This window comes from Styela clava, chromosome 2 (assembly GCF_964204865.1).
Source record: "Styela clava chromosome 2, kaStyClav1.hap1.2, whole genome shotgun sequence".
Lineage (NCBI taxonomy): Eukaryota > Metazoa > Chordata > Ascidiacea > Stolidobranchia > Styelidae > Styela > Styela clava.
Window position 1 is genome coordinate 3,680,780 of NC_135251.1, and position 19,573 is coordinate 3,700,352.

The window sequence follows — 19,573 nt, forward strand, 5'->3', positions numbered from 1 at the left end:
GGAATACGCTCGCCACCGCACCTCTAATTACTCTGCGTGGGTTCGCAGGTTCGATTCCCATGCAGGGATGGTTATGTGCGAGAGGATTGCTGGACTCCTCGCCGTCGTTGGGTGCTTCACGTAACCGCTGGTCGGTTACGGCTTCCTCCACCACCAAGTCCATGCTTCCAAAAACAAACAATACAGTATAACTAACTAATCCCATACCCGACTTGGAATGGTAACCGGACGAGAGGCCGTGGTTCACCATATGGATAAGCCGTCTTGTCGGCTTTCCTCTCCCCCGGGATAAATATGTAAATCTAATCCTAATCCTAATATAATTCTACTATATAGTAGTACCGGTAACTCCGAATATGAGCTGCTTGCCTACAGCCTTATTTATAGTAAAAACATGAAAACAAATTCTAAAGAGTTCAATATCAGAAATTCTACCTTCACATTTGATCCTTTCAATTCAGATGCCAGAGTTTGAAGTGAGGATGACTTGAGATCACATCTAAAGAAATCCATTGATAGTGATGTGCAGTAGGAAGCTACTGACCCAATGACATGAACGTCACTGACGGAAAGAGGATGACCAGACATGTCAATTTTGTTAAGAGATGATTTGGCAATGTCGCTCATTCCATTCTTGGCTTCGTTCAATGCAGTGAAAAGTTCCAAAAGATCTGATTTGTCTGATATTTCTTTGAGTTGTAATTGCAGACTTTTCTTGAGAATATCTCGTTTTTCTTTAAGATCCTGAATTTCTGTGAAAATATAAGAATATATGTATACTGATGATACTTGTGTCTGAATGATAAGTTACCATTCAGTAAGGATTGACTTGCAAACAACATTAGCGCTTATCCCTTTTAAATTAGTTATTGGAAAATTAAATCTAGTCAGCCATAGCCAATCAATGTATTGGGCACCTCATTGTACTAATATGTCTGTTACATTGTTTAGACTAGTGTTTGTTATTGCACTTCAGATTTCCCCATGCTTAAAACTTTAGTTCAAAACCAGTGTAAAATGTGTAATAATAATGCTTGATGTGTACTAATGATGCTCGGCTACTTTTTGCTTTGCAATAAAACACCCTAGTACAGAAATGGGCAAAGTATGACCCGTGGGCCAAACCCGCCCCGTTGAGTAATTCAATCTGGCCTGCATGATGGTGCCACAACCTAACTAAAACTAAATTTTAATGTTTTAGTTAAAATTAGCTCAAGAAATTTGTTGAAATTGCGATTAAAATTAGTCTTGGCACGAGGCTTATTGTTTTCCATTTTTGCTTTTGTTACACTGTAAATAATTTTCATAAAATGTAACTTTTTACATCACACTTACAAAGCCCGCAAGTCTAAGTGGGCACAATTTTTGGCCCCTGGTCGGAAAATCTTGCCCATCCTTGCCCTAGTAGCATCTCAACCTTTGCCCCTATCACCAAGAATTACAGCATTGATGAATTAATTTTTTATATGAACTTATTCATGGATTTGGCTCCGAACAATGCCCTGTAACAGTGTGCACTGATAAGCTAGGCATAGAGTTATTGTTTCTTAAAATTACAGGAATATTCCTAGGTCAGCATTGTCTACCAAATTTATTACACCCTAGGGCCTAGGTGAAGAGACAAGTATGCGATGTGAACCCGAGATGAGTAACCTACAATGCCAATACAGTTATTAAGTTGAACACTTTAACTGCTAGGCCATTGCACTGATTAATTGATAATGCGAGAAACAAATTTCAGATTCGAATCAAGAAAAAAAAATGGCTCTAGCTTGAATTTGAATCAACAATAAACAACACATTACCTTCAAGTAAAATTCCCGCTGCTTCATAAACTGTCGGATTCAATAAAAATCCACAGATCATTTTTCTGACGAAAACAAAGTGACCGGTATGAAGATGTTTATCCACGAACTCCTTAAAAGATTTTAAATCCAGTCCAAGAATATAGAAAGATGTGAGCACTTCTTGAATACTTTGATGTTGAAAGTAAAGAAGGTGGATTCCTTGAAAGAGTTTACGATATATTCCTCCAGGAGCCAGAATTGCTAGATCGGTTGCTTTTTCCGGTTTTAGATGAACTTGACGAAAATCATCTTCTGTAAATAGAACTCGACGTTCTACTGTCCCAACGTATGATAGTTTTTTTAATTTGTCCAAAACTTCCATAGTAATCTCTTGGTGAGTGTGGGGTGATCGTAAGATACTTTGCATGACCACAATCATAATACCACTCATGGTGTTTGGTTTGAAGTCAGATTTGAATTTTAATGCTATCAGCGTGTAAACCAGCATCACAGGGGTAGTGCACAGTAACAAGAGTGGTGGAGCTTTGATTTTGAGAAATTCTATTATTTTCTCGGCTTCTTCATTTCCTTCATATCCAGAAATTATTTTTTTGATGGAGTCCATTGTTAATCCAGCAAGTGCAATGACCTTGTCTGGTCGAACTTCTCCCCAATAATTTCTGATGGAATGTTCACGACTGGACGAAATAATGCGACAGCCAGGAAATAATTTTTCCGAGAGAAAATTCCACATTATTACCTCAGGATATGCAGGCTCATCTAGACTGATGAGTTCATAAACTCCATCAACTGTATATTGAAGAGTATCCAAGGAGTCGAGCATAAACAAAACTTCCTCTGGGTGAGTTTTTGCAATGTCTATTGCTTGACCTCTTTCTTCTTTAGTGAGATTGTTGAAAATTAGTTCTTTTGCTGTTACTTTACTGTCGTTCATAAATTGTTTACATTCTACATATGGAACCATCTTGATATTTCCCTGGAAATATTTTCCCTGTATGACATCTCTTGAGGTTGCTTTCATGAGTGTGGTCTTTCCTGAACCAGGCGGACCCACGAAACAGACATGACCATGTTTAAAGTTGTTAAACAATTCATCAAGTTGAGTCTCTTTTCTGATCCCTATTTTTCTTTCCCGTTCTAAATACTTTTGTTGATTAGATGACTCTGGCACATAATCGTATTCAGGAATTCTTCCACCTTCATAAAAATCAATTTCTTCTAATAGAGGAGTGACGTCCACATTTAGCTTACTCTCAAAAACTTCAAGAGGTTCAGCAAAGTCATAGAAGTCAGTGCACCTTTCAGTGTTGCCATTGATTTTTGCTATTACTGTTTGATAAGACATCATGTTTGCTTTACAATGTCATTGAATTTTACCATGCAGCGTGTCGGCCCTCTGGTAAAGCTTTATAAGAATAGATGTGATATTCACTAATGCTCTTCGACAATTTCTTCAAAGTTCTGGAATGCAAACTTTAACCACAGCTTCTACAAATCTGAGCAGAGAATATTTGTAAACCGGGTGTGATGAAACCTAACATAGATGCCAGCAAATCTGTTAAGAGCGAGACAGAATAAACACTTTTGTAAACAGTTACAACTCAATTTACAGGACTGTTTTTAAATTAACATTATTGTGTTCTCTCTGATTTCAAGCAATTCATATTATGATGTTTTTCATGCAATACCCATTTTAAGCCTTGTGTTTTGTACAAGACCCTCTATACAAGCAGATATCTAACAATGGGCAAGGGACAACTATTTTTTGACAAGACAGGAATTTTTCCAGACTTACGAAAACCACCTTATATGAAGCTTTCAAAACAGGAAAGCAGAAAGGAGTATATATCCAGTCATAAACACATTGGGCTGATAAATAATCATGAAATGTTTGTTCGCATGAGGATAGGATAACTCATTCAAAAGTGAAAGACGGCTATTTCGAAGCGAGTACCCAATGACGGCGGTCTGGAGTTATGAAAAACTTCTCAAACACTCGTCATGGTATATATCAGCTGCTTTACTTAGGTAACAAATGCAAGTTTATACTAACCGACATGAGACATCAAGTGTTCAAAAATAAAACGTGCATCACCGTTTATAACTAGCAATCGTGAATGCGGTCGAGCATTATCTAATGCTATTGCAGGGTAATAATAAAATTCCATATGTTTCCGAGCGAGTCCACACTGAGAGTTTTAATTTTATGTAAGATCAGTTATGCAGAGTCTCTATATAATCCTACCTTCTCTACCACATGGAATATTAATTGATTATATACTATTATACTAAACACACAAGGACATTTAAAAAAAAATTACATAAAAAATAGTTTCAGATTTGTCACAGGTGCCTGCTTTTGTCAATTAGTAGTATATGGCCGGGAATATCCAAAACCCTACCAAGCGAAAACCACGAACAGTGACACAATCAAAAAAAACTTGGGAAGTAGAATTCCATTGTGCTTGAAGTGTTACTGTGATGAAATGTTATGAATTCGTGCTTATCGCTACAAACAAGGCTAGGTTCCAGCAGTCACTTATATCTTTGAGAAGCTCCTTACAGACTCACTTTGCTGTTGAGGTTATCCAAGAAATACATGCACTGAATTTCATATATCTCAGTCAATTTGTTGGAGTAAGGATTGATAGTAAGTGACAAAAGTTATTAGTAAATCATTCACAAATAGTGTTGAAAACTCACAAAAGTTTATGTTTTACTGCAAAATCGCTTCTCGAAAAATATTTTGGAGAAGTCGCAGGCTATGACTATGACACTGAGTATCAGTGTTCGCTCAAAGGAAATCATGAGCAAGAAGGTGCCTCAAAGTTTAAAAACAGTGCATAAGTGCTCAAAAACAGGGGTGTCAAACTCGCGGCCCGCGGGCCACATGCTTCCCCAGAGAACTTCAAATGCGGCCCCGAGCGCTTAACAATAATTGTAATATTTTGCAAGTTTTTTTTTATCTAAATGTAACACATATTTCAAATTTCAATATTTCAAATGATTATTTTCACAGAAAACGAAAATTTACTGAAAGTAGTTTTGGAAAATTGATTTTTTTTGTTCACATTTTGACCCAATTATGAATAAACCTCAAGGAATACTTGAAAAAACACTTCAGTGATTAAATGAAACGCAAAGTACATGAAGAAGGTGGCATTTTGGAAGAAAAATGGGAGTTGCAATATTTCTGCACTTCTCAAAATTCTGAAGCACATTGTTTAATTTGTCACCTTTCCACCAATACAATGAAATGATACAATATAAGTAGACAATATCAGAATAAGCTCAGCAGTCAATTTAGACAAATTTAGAAATCAACGCCGAACAGAGAATTTTTATGTGTTTGTATAATATTATAATTATACAACTGCCTACCGTAGTTACTAAAACAATATCAATCATAACTCAAGCGGTCCTATGCCACGTATAATATAATGGTAGAAAATGTCGCGAAATGTGGCGGGAAATGTCTGGTCCGAAAAGTCATTTGTTTGATCACTGATCTATACATGCAATGATAAACGTAATATTGTTGCATTACTGAAATTAATCGAACTTTCCCAACGACTCAGTATAACCGATGATCATGTGACCTCGTTAATTAGAGTTGGTACTGTAAAATCATTTCAGTCTGACATTAGTAAGCTGGTGGCACGAAAGAGATGCCATTCGTGAGGACATATGTAATAAGGAAACATAGAGTTTATTCTGTAGTATTTTTGTAAATGTTAGGTCTATATATAGATTAAGTCATTTTTAGTGTATGTATTATTCTTTCCTTATCAAAAGTTCGTTCAAAAATGTTTTTGATAGTTCATGATTTTTTGTAATAAATACAGTAAATTTCAATAATAGTGAAATGCAAATATTAATCAGTGCTCTTCAACCTTTTTGTTATTGTGGAACCCCTGATATAATTTTTCAATTTTTATGGAACCCCAATCAACAAAATTAACACGAAATATTTATAATTCAAATATTTCTACTTCAACAACGAAACAGGAAGAAGTTAACAAGCGTGGAATTCAATGACTAGGTTGTTCTTGCATTTCCTTTGCAATCTTCTTGAATTCTCATACTCATGTCTACACTCTTCAAACAACTTCGCAATGACACATCAACATGATGAAGCAAGAAATGCTAAACCCCCAAGGAACCCTATAAACTGACGACACCCCACTGCATGTATTGCGGAACCCTAGGATTCTGCGGAACCCCTGTTGAAGAGCACTGATGTAAATGGTATTTGAAATTCACGAAAACAAATAAAACTTCATTTGGCTATTTAATTGCATCACAATATATGTTACAAACTACACCTATCTAAAAATATGATTTAAGTATACATTATCAAAATATATCAAAAACTGTTTGCGGCCCTTTGCACAATTTCAAAAAATGCAATGTGGCCCTCGAAAGTCTACAAGTTTGACACCTCTGCTCTAGAAGGTTTTACTAAGTTTGGTGCCCCAACTTTTAAATGCCATGTTTAGATGCTTGGAAAATATGAGAAGAAATTACTTGAAAGGTGAATTGTATATAAATTTTACAGCCCCCAAAATACCTTAGTAGAAGCTAACTTTTATATGCCATAAGTACTCGAAAGCGCTCAACTCGTAAAAAAAAACTACCCTGGACTGGTCTCCCTCGGGATAAATATGTAAATCATATCCTATCCTAACTAAGGCTGTAACCAGAGCTGTCTATTAGAATCGTTAAAGTCCCAAAATATTTAAATCGTTTTGCGACTAGTTTGCAAAAATCGAATTATATGGTAATGTGAAGAGTTGGTCCCAACTTTATTTAAGCAACCCAATTTGGAACTTTTAATTTGAGAAATATAAATGAATGAGCAAAAACCATTTTAGGGTCAAAATACATATTCTTTGATTGCTATTTAGTGCAAATTGCACTAAGCATACTTGAATGTGGCAGGGGTGTTTTTCTGAAATCTCACATTTTTGCATTGGGCGGGGCTTTGTACAAAAGATCCTAATACATAATATCTAATATCATTTTCTGAGTGTTAGAACAGTTGGAAATTCCTAAGGATATGCGATCACGACCGTCATTTGAACGGCCCTCCCTCTCGTCGAAATGTATTTCTCAAGTTAGGAAAAATACGGTAGTAACCAAAACAAGGAAATATAAAAAATATTCCACTTCATCAATTGGTTCATAGAATTAGTCACATAGGCAGTAAAAGGAAGTTTAAACTATTTCAACAGATCAAGTTCTAAACAAACTCAAGTATTAACACCTTTTTTCATTGTTTACAGAATTAGAAGAAAAATACCCAGGATTCTTCCTTTTTTTGCACATTCTGGCGTTAATTTAAAAGGAATTAAACAATAAAAAATTTGAGAATTATTGAATTTAACTGTTGATTTGTTGATGTCTATCCGCGGACAATCTCAGTTTTAGAAAGCATTTTCCAATCATTTTAATCGTTTTTATACCATATTTTGTCGAACTAATTATACAGGGTGTCCATAAAATTCCTTTACAATTTCAAGTTTGTCAGGAAGTTAGTTCTCAATATATCCTAACCAGGTTTGTTGTTTTTTAACCAGTGTTTATTAAGTTCTCAGTTCATTTAATATATCTGTAGTGGCAACAGACTATGTATCGAGAAATTTTCTTCACAATTTAAAATTTTTAAGACTTCATGGACACCCTGTATAACTAGTTTGACTAATACCAAATATCAAACTCGATAAAACTAACCAGGAAGGTCATGTCGTTGTTTGCCCAAATTACATCTGCCCATCGCTTCGCTTGCTGTGTATGGGAAAATGAGGACAATGTCATTTTGTCTGGAATCAAATGATAACAGATTACAGCAGCTTGTTTGAACTATTTACGCTCACTTGACCTAATTAAACCACTAAACACTTTTATCCGAATTGAATTTTGTCTGATGGCCTTAATTACGTAATTACGGATTTGTTGTAAATCCACTAGCTTAATTAAAAAACATCTGTACCCACAGAACATACACTTCATTCAGACATATAAATCAGATATATTTTCCGCCAGAAAACATAAAATAAGGAAAGTATAATACATGGATCCTTGGTACAAAGACCCGCCCAAAACACTCCCACCAATGCTCAAAATGATAAAATTAATAAATAATCAGTTTGAGTTATGGATGCAGATTGCGCTGAAAATTTAAATTTTCAAATCATTCATAGTCCTAACCCCAACTGGATTATTAGTAAGTTGTTATTACAAAATGTGGCAAGGGGTGTTTCTCTGAAATCTTACATTTTTGCACTAGTGGCAAGGGCTTTGTACAAAAGATCCAAATACATAACAGTCTAATATCATTTTCCGAGTTTTATAACAGTTGGAAATGTATAAGAATATGCGACCACGATCATCATTTGAATGGCTCCGGATGAATTTCAAAGATAAAAAATATCAAGGAATAATAAATCTTCAAAATTTAATAAAAAATATTGCCATGTAGCCTAGATATCCAACATATCCACATGTAAAGCTGTTGTTAGTGAGATGGCGATTACAACCAGCAACACTGCACGATACCACAACCACAGTATTCATAGATAATTCAATAATTTGAGACTGAAATTGGTTTGATATTGATAAACGCCTTACAAACAATGCTTTAATACCTGAAACAGTCGAATAATTCAAAAATTTTTATCTTAAAATTTCAAAGACATATTTGAATTAATTTGAATTGGTTTCTAAAATTTAGTATAAAGCAGACCACTCTATTCAACGTTAACACCAAATTATTTTTGAATTCTGAGAGATACATGTTTATGTGGTTGTCATGGCATGGAACAGATACTTTACAAAAACCTTTTCATTATCCCTTGTAACATGATATGCAGTCATGTGGGAATTATTTGCTTTAGAAACAATACAAATAAGTACAGAACATGAGGGTATAACACTGTCACACAGATTTTTACATTTTTTGAAGCAAATCATAGATGTGCCAAATATAATCTCTGTTTAAATTAAATTACTAACAAATAGCTCCTTGAATTCAATTGTTATAATCTTGTAACACAAAAGAACAAAAAATGTAAAAGTCATCTACATATGAAGTATTGATCAAATAAAATCCACTACTAATAATGAAATGCAATATTATTTTACCACTCCATCATATTAGTATGTAAGACGCTGTATGGTTGAATTTGGTTTTAAACAATTACAGCACCGGTATGTATAGCAGTGGTTCCCGACCTTTATACACAGGCCGAACAGTACAATCAAATAAATTGACCTCGTGGACCGGCAAGAAAATATTTAATGGACTGACGCAAGGCAAGGAATTAAAAAAATGGATGATCTCTCATTTTATTGAGTGTCTCTTTGCATGAAACACTTCTAAATTATAAAATTGCGCCAAAAATAGTAATTTCAAAACTCTAAATGTTTCAAACCAGAAATGTTGATTGGTTTATGTGTGATTTTAAAATAGAGAGAGCAGACAATTCTACTTAAAATAAAATATTATATAATATATAAAAATAAACCTTCAGAACCATTTTTACATACATTTTGTTTTAGTTACACTCTCCAATTATTAAGACCTACATGACCATAATTTCCTGTGTGCCATTTTCATGCTTGTTAAAATAGTATTGCCCGCTTATCATTGTAATATTTTCTGTCGACAATTTGAAACACAACATCTGCACATGTATTATAGGCTCAGCCAAGATTTTGTTCAATTGCGGAAGGGGGTACCAAGGACTAAAAAACGTGCCAGAACACAAACAGAACACAAAGGTATAAATAACGCTGTCACACAGATTTTCACATCTTTTGAAGTAAATCATGAATGTGCCAAATGTAATCTCTGTTCAAATCGAATTACTCAAAAATAAATCCATGAATTCAATTGTTATAATCTTACAACGCAAAAGAACAAAAAAATGTGCCAAATCATCTACAAGCGAAGTATTGATCAAATAAAATCCATTAGGTACAGTGTAATGCAATATTATTTTACCACTCAATCATATTAGTATGTGAGATGCCGTATGGTTAATCTGGTTTTAAATAATTGTGTATAGCAGTGGTTCCCGACCTTTATACATAGATGGAAAGGTACAATCAAATAAAATGATCTCGTGGACCGGCAATAAAATATTGAAAAGACCGACTTAAAGCAAGGAACTAAAATAGAAAATAAATGAATGAGCTCTCATTTTATTGAGTGCCTTTTTGCTTGTAATGTTTCTAAATTATAAAATTACGGGAAAAATAGTAATTTCAAAACTCTAATTGTTTCAAACCAGAAATGTTAATTAGTTTGTGCGATTTGGAAATGGACAAAGCAGACAAATCTACTTTAAAAATAAAATATTCAAAAATAAAATTCTGTCGACAATTTAAAAAAAAAAAAAAAAAAAAACATCTGCACATTATAGACACAGCCAAGATTTTGTTCAACTGGGAGAGGGGATACCAAGAGCTAAAGAAATTCACCAAGTTTGGTTTGCCTCCTTTTTCTACACGTCAAGCCGAGTCTATTTTGAATGTCTTATTTTAAGCATCCGAATACCGTTTCCATTTCCCCCACATTGAACTCTTACCCTATGGCGCTGTTAGTATTGTCTCATGAACGAGCAAGCTATTACGTATAGTCAAAATAAAACAAATGCAATAGCACTCTAGGGAATGCTGCGGGCCCAGTACAAAATATATGTATACCCGATGAGTAGCTTTTCTACAACGCACAGCTATACTCTATATTACACTATGATTCAAGTGATGGCACTAACCTACTGACTATAGAAGTCAGTGTACTTCTCAGTGTTCACTTTCATTTTTGCTATTAGTTCCTGATAAAACATCATGTTTCATTTATAATCTCTTTAGTTTCCTCACTTCGCTTTTACTGACCATATGGTTTTAAAAGAAAAATACCCTATTGATAGGATAAAAACAAAAAATATCAAGGTATAATAAATATAATAAAAAAATTTACCATGTAACCTAGATATCCAACATAAACACAAGTAAAGCTGATGTTAGTGAGATGGTGATCACAACCAGCACAACTGCACGATAACACAGGATAATTCAATAATTTGAGACTGAAATTGGTATGAGAATGATAAATGCCTTACAGACAATGCTTTAATACTCAAAACAGGCAAGTAATTTCAACTTTTTTCTCAAATTTCAACAACATATTTTAATTGATTTGAATTGGTTTCAAATTTAGTATATTGGGTAAATGTATAAAACAGACCACACTATCCAACGATAACACCAAATTATTTTTGAATTCTGACAGATACATGTTTAAGTGGTTGTCATGGCATCGAACAGATACATTACAAAAAACCTTTCACTAACCCTTTCACTAATAAGGTATAACGCTGTCGCACAGGTTTTTATTTTTTTTTAAGCAAATCATGGATGTGCCAAATATAAGCTGTTTAAATCAAATTTCTAACAAATAACTCCTTGAATTCAATCATTATATTCTTGCACCGAAAAAGAAAAAAAAAAGTGCCAAGTCATCTACATATGGAGTATTGATCAAATAAATACCACTACGTACAGTAAAATGCAATATTGTTTTACCACTCAATCATATTAGTATGTAAGATGCCGTATGGTTGAATCTGGTTTTGAATAATTGTGTATAGCAGTGGTTCCCAACCTTCATACATAGACGGAACGGTATGATCAAATAAAATGACCTCATGGACCGGCAACAAAATATTGAAAAGACTGACACAAAGCATGGAATTTAAGTAGAAAATACATAGATGAACTCTCATTTTATTACGTGCCTCTTTGCTTGAAACGCTTCTAAATTATAAAATTGCGCCAAAAATAGTAAAATCCAAAACTCTAAATGTTTCAAACCCGAAAAGTTGACTCGTTTTTGTGGGATTTTGAAATGGAGAAAACAGACAAATCTACTTGAAATAAAATATCTAGAAACAAACCTTCAGAGACATTTTCAAACACATTTTGGTTCAGTTACACTCTCCAATTATTAAGAACATGGCCTTAATTTCCTGTAAGCCGTTTTGAAGCTTATCATTGTAATATTTTCTGTCGACAATTTGAAAAAAATCAGAAGAAAACAGGTCACAAAAGCTTGTTTGAATTGTCGCGCATGACGAAATATTTTTGTACTCTCTTGCCCTAATTAAACCAAACCAAATGTCACCAAACATTTTTATCTGAATGAGTACTGCACTTCCAGAATCAATTCTGTCCAATGGCGTTATTTGTGGACTATTTGGACTAGCTTATTAAAACAGAACATACGCTTCATTCAGACAAATGAATCTGACGTAATTCCGCCAGCAAACATAAAAAAGGGAAAGTATAATACACGGATCCTTTGTACAAAGCCCCCACCCAAAACACTCCCCCCAATGGTCAAAATAAGAAAATTAGTAATTATTTAGGGATGCAGATAGTGCTGGAAATTCAAACTATTCCTAACCCCAACTGGATGAATAGTAAGTTGCTATTTCTAAACATGGCAGGGGTGTTTTTTCTGAAATCTCACATTTTCGCATTAGTGGAGGGAGCTTTGTACAAAAGATCCAAATACATAACAGTCTAATATTGAACGGCCCCTCCCTCTTGTCGTAATGTATTTCTCGAGTTTGGAAAATTACGGTAGTAACGAAAACAAGGAAATATAAAATATATTCCATTTCACCAATTGGTTCATAGAATTAGTTACATAGGCAGAAAAAGAAAGTTTAATCTATTTCAACAGATCAAGTTTTAAACAAACTCCCGTATTGTGTCTTTTTTCATTATTTACAGAATCAGAAGAAAAATACCCACGTTTCTTCCTTTTTTTGCACATTCTGGCGTTAATTTAAAGGGAATTTGACAAATAAAATTTTGAGAATTATTATATTGAAGTATTGATATGTTGATGTCTATCCGCGGAAAATCTCAGTTTTAGAAAGCATTTTCCTATCCTATCCTTTATACCATGTTTTTTCAAACTTATTATACAGGCCACAGGGTGTCCATAAAATCCCTTTACATTTTCAAGTTTGTCAGGAAGTTAGTTCTCAATATATCCTAACCAGGTTTGTTGTTTTTTAATCAGTGTTTATTAAGTTCTCATGTCATTTAATAAATCTGTAGTGGCAACAGACTATATATGGTATCGATAAATTCCCTTTGCAATTTAAAAAATTTTAAGACTTCATTGACACCCTGAATAACTAGTTTGACTAAAAACTAAAATCAAACTCGGCAGAACTAACCAGGAAGGTCATGTCGTTGTTTGCCCAAATCACAACAACTGAAAATACGCTTCAACATCCCTTTTCTTAATTCAAACTGATAAAAACCACAATTTGTTGAAAAAATCATACTGCCAAGTATGGGATACTGGTGGATCGCACATAGATAGTGTGTCCCGCATATGATTCATGCTTAAACTCTCTTCATGGATGGTTGACAAAGTGGGACAAAGTATCTGATTGTCTGCGCTTCGCTTGCTGTGTATGGGACGATGAGGACAATGTTATTTTGTCTGGAATCAAAAGATAACAGATTACAGCAGCTTGTTTGAACTGTGGCACACGACAAATTTATGCTCACTTGACCTAATTAAACCACTAAACACTTTTATCCAATTTTTTCTGATGGCCTTAATTACGGATTTGTTGTAAATCCGCTAGCTGTAACCACAAAGCATACACTCCATTCAGACATATGAGTCCGACATATTTTCCGCCAATAAACATAAAAAAAGGAAAGTATAATACACGAATCTTGTGTACAAAGCCCCCGCCCAAATCACTCCCACCAATGCTCAGAATATTAAAAATAGGAATTATTCAGTTAGAGTTATGTATGCAGATTGTGCTGGAAATTCAAATCGTTCCTAATTAATTAGTAAGTTGTTATTTCAAAATGTGGCAAAGGTTGTTTTTCTAAAATCTCACATTTTTGCATTAGTGGCAAGGGCTTTGTACAAAAGATCCAAATACATAACAGTCTAATATCAATTTCCCAATTTTATACCAGTTGAAAATGTATAAGAATATGCGACCACGATGATCATTTGAACGGCCTCGGATGAATTTCAAACACAAAAAATATCAAGGAATATTAAAACTTTGAAATTTAATAAAAATTTTGCCATGTAGCCTAGATATCCAACATATCCACATGTAAAGCTGTTGTGAGATGTCGATCACAACCAGCAACACTGCACGATTCCACAGATAGTTCAATAATTTGAGACTGAAATTGGTATGAAAATGGTAAACGCCTTACAAACAATGCTTTAATACTCAAAACGGTCGAATAATTCCAAATTTTTTATCTTAAAATTTCAAACACATATTTCAATTAATTCGAATTAGAAAGCAGATTCTATCCAATGATAACACCAAATTATTTTTGATATCTGAGATATACATGTTTATGTGGTTGTCATGGCAACAAACAGATACTTTACAAAAATCTTTTCATTAACGCTTGTAACATGATATGCAGTCACACCTCAGAGTGTATTATGTGGGAAGTAATTGCTTTAGAAACAATACAAAGAAGAACAGAACATGAGGGTATAATGCTGCCACACAGATTTTTACATTTTTTGAAACAAATCATAGATGTGCCAAATATAATATTAGTTTAAATCGAATTACTAACAAATAGCTCCTTGAATTCAATTGTTATAATCTTACAACGCAAAAGAACAAAAAAAATGTGCCAAGGCGTCTACATGTGAAGTATTGATACAATAAAATCCATTAGGTACAGTGAAATGCAATATTATTTTACCACTCAATCTTATTAGTATATAAGATGCCTTATGGTTGAATCTGGTTTTAAATAATTCTGTATAGCAGTGGTTCCAGACCTTTATACATAGGCGGAAAGGTATGATCAAGTAAAATGACCTTGTGGACCGGCAACAAAATAATGAAAAGACTGACTTACAACAAGGAATTTAAATATAAACTATATGGACAAACTCTCATTTCATTGAGTGGCTCTTTGCATAAAAATAGTAATTTCAAAACTCTAAATGTTTCGAACCAGAAATTTTAGCTAGTTTGTGCGATTTTGAAATGGACAAAGCAGAAAAATCTACCTAAAATAAAATATTTATAGGTAACCCTTCAGAAACATTTCACATACATTTTGTTTTAGCTACGATCTCCAATTATTAAGACCTCCATGGCCATAATTTCCTGTGTGCCATTTTCAAGCTTGTCAAGATAATATTGCCCACTCATTATTGTAATATTTTCTGTCGACAATTCAAAAAACAACCACGAAAAACAACATCTGCACATTATAGACACAGCCAAGATTTTGTTCAACTGGGAGAGGGGATACCAAGTACTAAAGAAATTCGCCAAGGTCCTGTTTGCCTCCTTTTTCTACACGTCAAGCGGAGTCTATTTTGAATGTCTTATTTTAAGCATCCGCATACCGTTTCCATTTCTCTCATATTTATCTGTAACCCTATGGCGCTGTTAGCATTGTCTCATGAATGAGCCAGCTATTACTTATTGTCAAAATAAAACAAATGCAATAGCACTCTAGTGAATGTTGCAGGCCCAGTACAAAATGTATACCAGATGAGCAGCTTTTCTACAACCCACAGCTATACCATATATTACACTATGATTCAAGTGATGGCACTAACCTACTGACTATAGAAGTCAGTGTACTTCTCAGTGTTCACTTTCATTTTTGCTATTGGTTCCTGATAAAACATCATGTTTCATTTATATTCTCTTTAGGTTCTTCACTTCGCTTTTACTGACCATATGGTTTTAAAAGAAAAATACCCAATTGATGAGAAAAAAATATCAAGATATAATAAATCTTCAAAATTTAATAAAAAACTTTACCATGTAACCTAGATATCCAACATAAACACAAGTAAAGCTGATGTTAGTGAGATGGTGATCACAACCAGCAAAACTGCACGATAACACAGAATAATTCAATAATTTGAGACTGAAATTGGTATGAGAATGATAAATGCCTTTCAAACAATCCTTCAATACTTGAAACAGGCAAGTAATTTCAACTTTTTTCTCAAATTTCAATGACATATTTTAATTAATTTGAATTGGTTTCTAAAATTTAGTATATTGGGTAAATGTATAAAACAGACCACACTATCCAATGATAACAACAAATTATTTTTGAATTCTGACAGATACATGTTTAAGTGATTGTCATGGCATCGAACAGATACATTACAAAAAACCTTTCACTAACCCTTGTAACATGATATGCACTCACACGTCAGAGTGTACTATGTGGGAATTAATTGCTACAAAGAAGAACAGAACACAAAGATATAACGCTGTCGCACAGGTTTTTATTTTTTTTTAAGCAAATCCTGGATGTGCCAAATATAATCTGTTTAAAATTAAATTTTTAACAAATAGCTCCTTGAATTCAATCATTATACTCTTGCACCGAAAGAGAACAAAAAAAAATGTGCCAAGTCATCTACATATGGAGTATTGATCAGATAAATACCACTACATACAGTGAAATGCAATATTATTTTACCACTCAATCATATTAGTATGTAAGATGCCGTATGGTTGAATCTGGTTTGAATAATTGTGTATAGCAGTGGTTCCCAACCTTCATACATAGACGGAACGGTATGATCAAATAAAATGACCTCATGGACCGGCAACAAAATATTGAAAAGACTGACACAAAGCATGGAATTTAAGTAGAAAATACATAGATGAACTCTCATTTTATTACGTGCCTCTTTGCTTGAAACACTTCTAAATTATAAAATTGCGCTAAAAATAGTAAAATCCAAAACTCTAAATGTTTCAAACCCGAAAAGTTGACTCGTTTTTGTGGGATTTTGAAATGGAGAAAACAGACAAATCTACTTGAAATAAAATATCTAAAAACAAACTTTCAGAAACATTTTCAAATACATTTTGATTTAGTTACACTCTCCAATTATTAAGAACATGGCCTTAATTTCCTGTAAGCCGTTTTGAAGCTTGTCCAAATAATATTGTCCACTTATCATTGTAATATTTTCTGTCGACAATTTAAAAAAATCAGAAGAAAACAGGTCACAAAAACTTGTTTGAATTGTCGCGCACGACGAAATATTCTTGAACTTTCTTGCCCTAATTAAACCAAACCAAATGTCACCAAACATTTTTATATGAATGAGTACTGCAATTCCAGAATCAATTCTGTCCAATGGCGTTATTTGTGGCCTATTTGGACTAGCTTATTAACACAGAACATACGCTTCATTCAGACAAATGAATCTGACGTAATTCCGCCAGCAAACATAAAAAAGGGAAAGTATAATACACGGATCCTTTGTACAAAGCCCCCACCCAAAACACTCCCCCCAATGGTCAAAATAAGAAAATTAGTAATTATTTAGGGATGCAGATAGTGCTGGAAATTCAAACCATTCCTAACCCCAACTGGATGAATAGTAAGTTGCTATTTCTAAACATGGCAGGGGTATTTTTTCTGAAATCTCACATTTTCGCATTAGTGGAGGGAGCTTTGTACAAAAGATCCAAATACATAACAGTCTAATATTGAACGGCCCCTCCCTCTTGTCGTAATGTATTTCTGGAGTTTGGAAAATTACGGTAGTAACGAAAACAAGGAAAGATAAAATATATTCCATTTCACCAATTGGTTCATGGAATTAGTCACATAGGCAGAAAAGAAAGTTTAATCTATTTCAACAGATCAAGTTTTAAACAAACTCCCGTATTTTGCCTTTTTTCATTATTTACAGAATTAGAAGAAAAATACCCAGGTTTCTTCCTTTTTTTGCACATTCTGGCCTTAATTTGAAAGGAATTTGACAAATAAAATTTTGAGAATTATTGAATTGAACTGTTGATATGTTGATGTCTATCCGCGGAAAATCTCAGTTTTAGAAAGCATTTTCCTATCCTATCCTTTATACCATGTTTTTTCAAACTAATTATACAGGGTGTCTATAAAATCCCTTTACATTTTCTAGTTTGTCAGGGAGTTAGTTCTCAATATATCCTAACCAGGTTTGTTGATTTTTTAACCAGTGTTTATTAAGTTCTCATGTCATTTAATAAATCTGTAGTGGCAACAGACTATGTATCGATAAATTTCCTTTGCAATTTAAAAATTTTTAAGACGTCATGGACACCCTGAATAACTAGTTTGACTAAAAACTAAAATCAAACTCGGCAAAACTAACCAGGAAGGTCATGTCGTTGTTTGCCCAAATCACAACAACTGAAAATACGCTTCAACATCCCTTTTCTTAATTCAAACTGATAAAAACCACAATTTGTTGAAAAAATCATACTGCCAAGTATGGGATACTGGTGGATCGCACATAGATAGTGTGTCCCGCATATGATTCATGCTTAAACTCTCTTCATGGATGATTGACAAAGTGGGACAAAGTATCTGATTGTCTGCGCTTCGCTTGCTGTGTATGGGACGATGAGGACAATATTATTTTGTCTGGAATCAAAAGATAACAGATTACAGCAGCTTGTTTGAACTGTCGCACACGAGGATTTATGCTCACTTGACCTAATTAAACCACTAAACACTTTTCTGAGAATTAAATTTTGTGTGATGGCCTTAATTACGGATTTGTTGTAAATCTGATAGCTTAATAAAAAACCATCTGTAACCACAGAACATACGCTTCATTCATACAAACACTTTATTCAGACATTAAAAAAGACATATTTTCCGCCAGAAAACATAAAATAAGGAAAGTATAATACATGGACCTTTTGTACAAAGCCCCCGCCCAAAACACTCCCAATCAATGCTCAAAAGGATAAAGTTAGTAATTATTAAGTTAGAGTTAGGGATGCAGAATGCGCTGGAAATTCAAATTTTCAATTCCTTCATAATCCTAACCCCAACTGGATAATTAGTAAGTTGTTATTTCAAAATGTGGGCAGGGGTGTTATTCTGAAATATCACATTTTTGCATTAGTGGCAAGGGCTTTGTACAAAAGATCAAAATGCATAACAGTCTAATATCATTTTCCGAGTTTTATACCAGTTGGAAATGTATAAGGATATGTGATCACAATCATCATTTGAACGGCCCCGGATGAATTTCAAACACAAAAAATATCAAGGAATAATAAATCTTCAAAATTTAATAATAATTTTTTCATGTAGCCTAGATATCCAACATAAACACAAGTAAAGCTGTTGTTAGTGAGATGGCGATCACAACCAGCAACACTGCATGATACCACAGATAATTCAATAATTTGAGACTGAAATTGGTATGAAAATGGTGCTTCAATATTCTATCCAAGGATAACAACAAATTATTTTTGATATCTGAGATATACATGTTTATGTGATTGTCATGGCAACAAACAGATACTTTACAAAAACCTTTTCATTAACGCTTGTAACATGATATGCACTCACACCTCAGGTGTATTATGTGGGAATTAATTGCTTTAGAAACAATACAAAGAAGAACAGAACATGAGGGTATAACGCTGCCACACAGATTTTTACATTTTTTGAAACAAATCCTAGATGTGCCAAATATAATATTTGTTTAAATCGAATTACTAACAAATAGCTCCTTGAATTCAATTGTTATAATCTTCCAATGCAAAAGAACAAAAAAAATGTGCCAAGGCGTCTACATGTGAAGTATTGATACAATAAAATCCAGGTACAGTGAAATGCAATATTATTTTACAATCCAATCTTATTAGTAGGTGAGATGCCTTATGGTTGAATCT

At 33.8% G+C, this 19,573-nt stretch overlaps 1 protein-coding gene across 1 annotated transcript in view; it reads right to left on the reverse strand.

Moving 5' to 3' along the window:
- LOC144420012 (uncharacterized) overlaps nt 1-588 on the reverse strand; it is a 31,889-nt gene extending 31,301 nt beyond the window's left edge. Inside the window, exon 1 of the mRNA XM_078110316.1 lies at nt 436-588. Within this exon, the coding sequence (XP_077966442.1) occupies nt 436-588 (153 nt within the window). The remainder of the gene's footprint in view (nt 1-435) is intronic.
- Nucleotides 589-19,573: the final 18,985 nt, after the last annotated feature.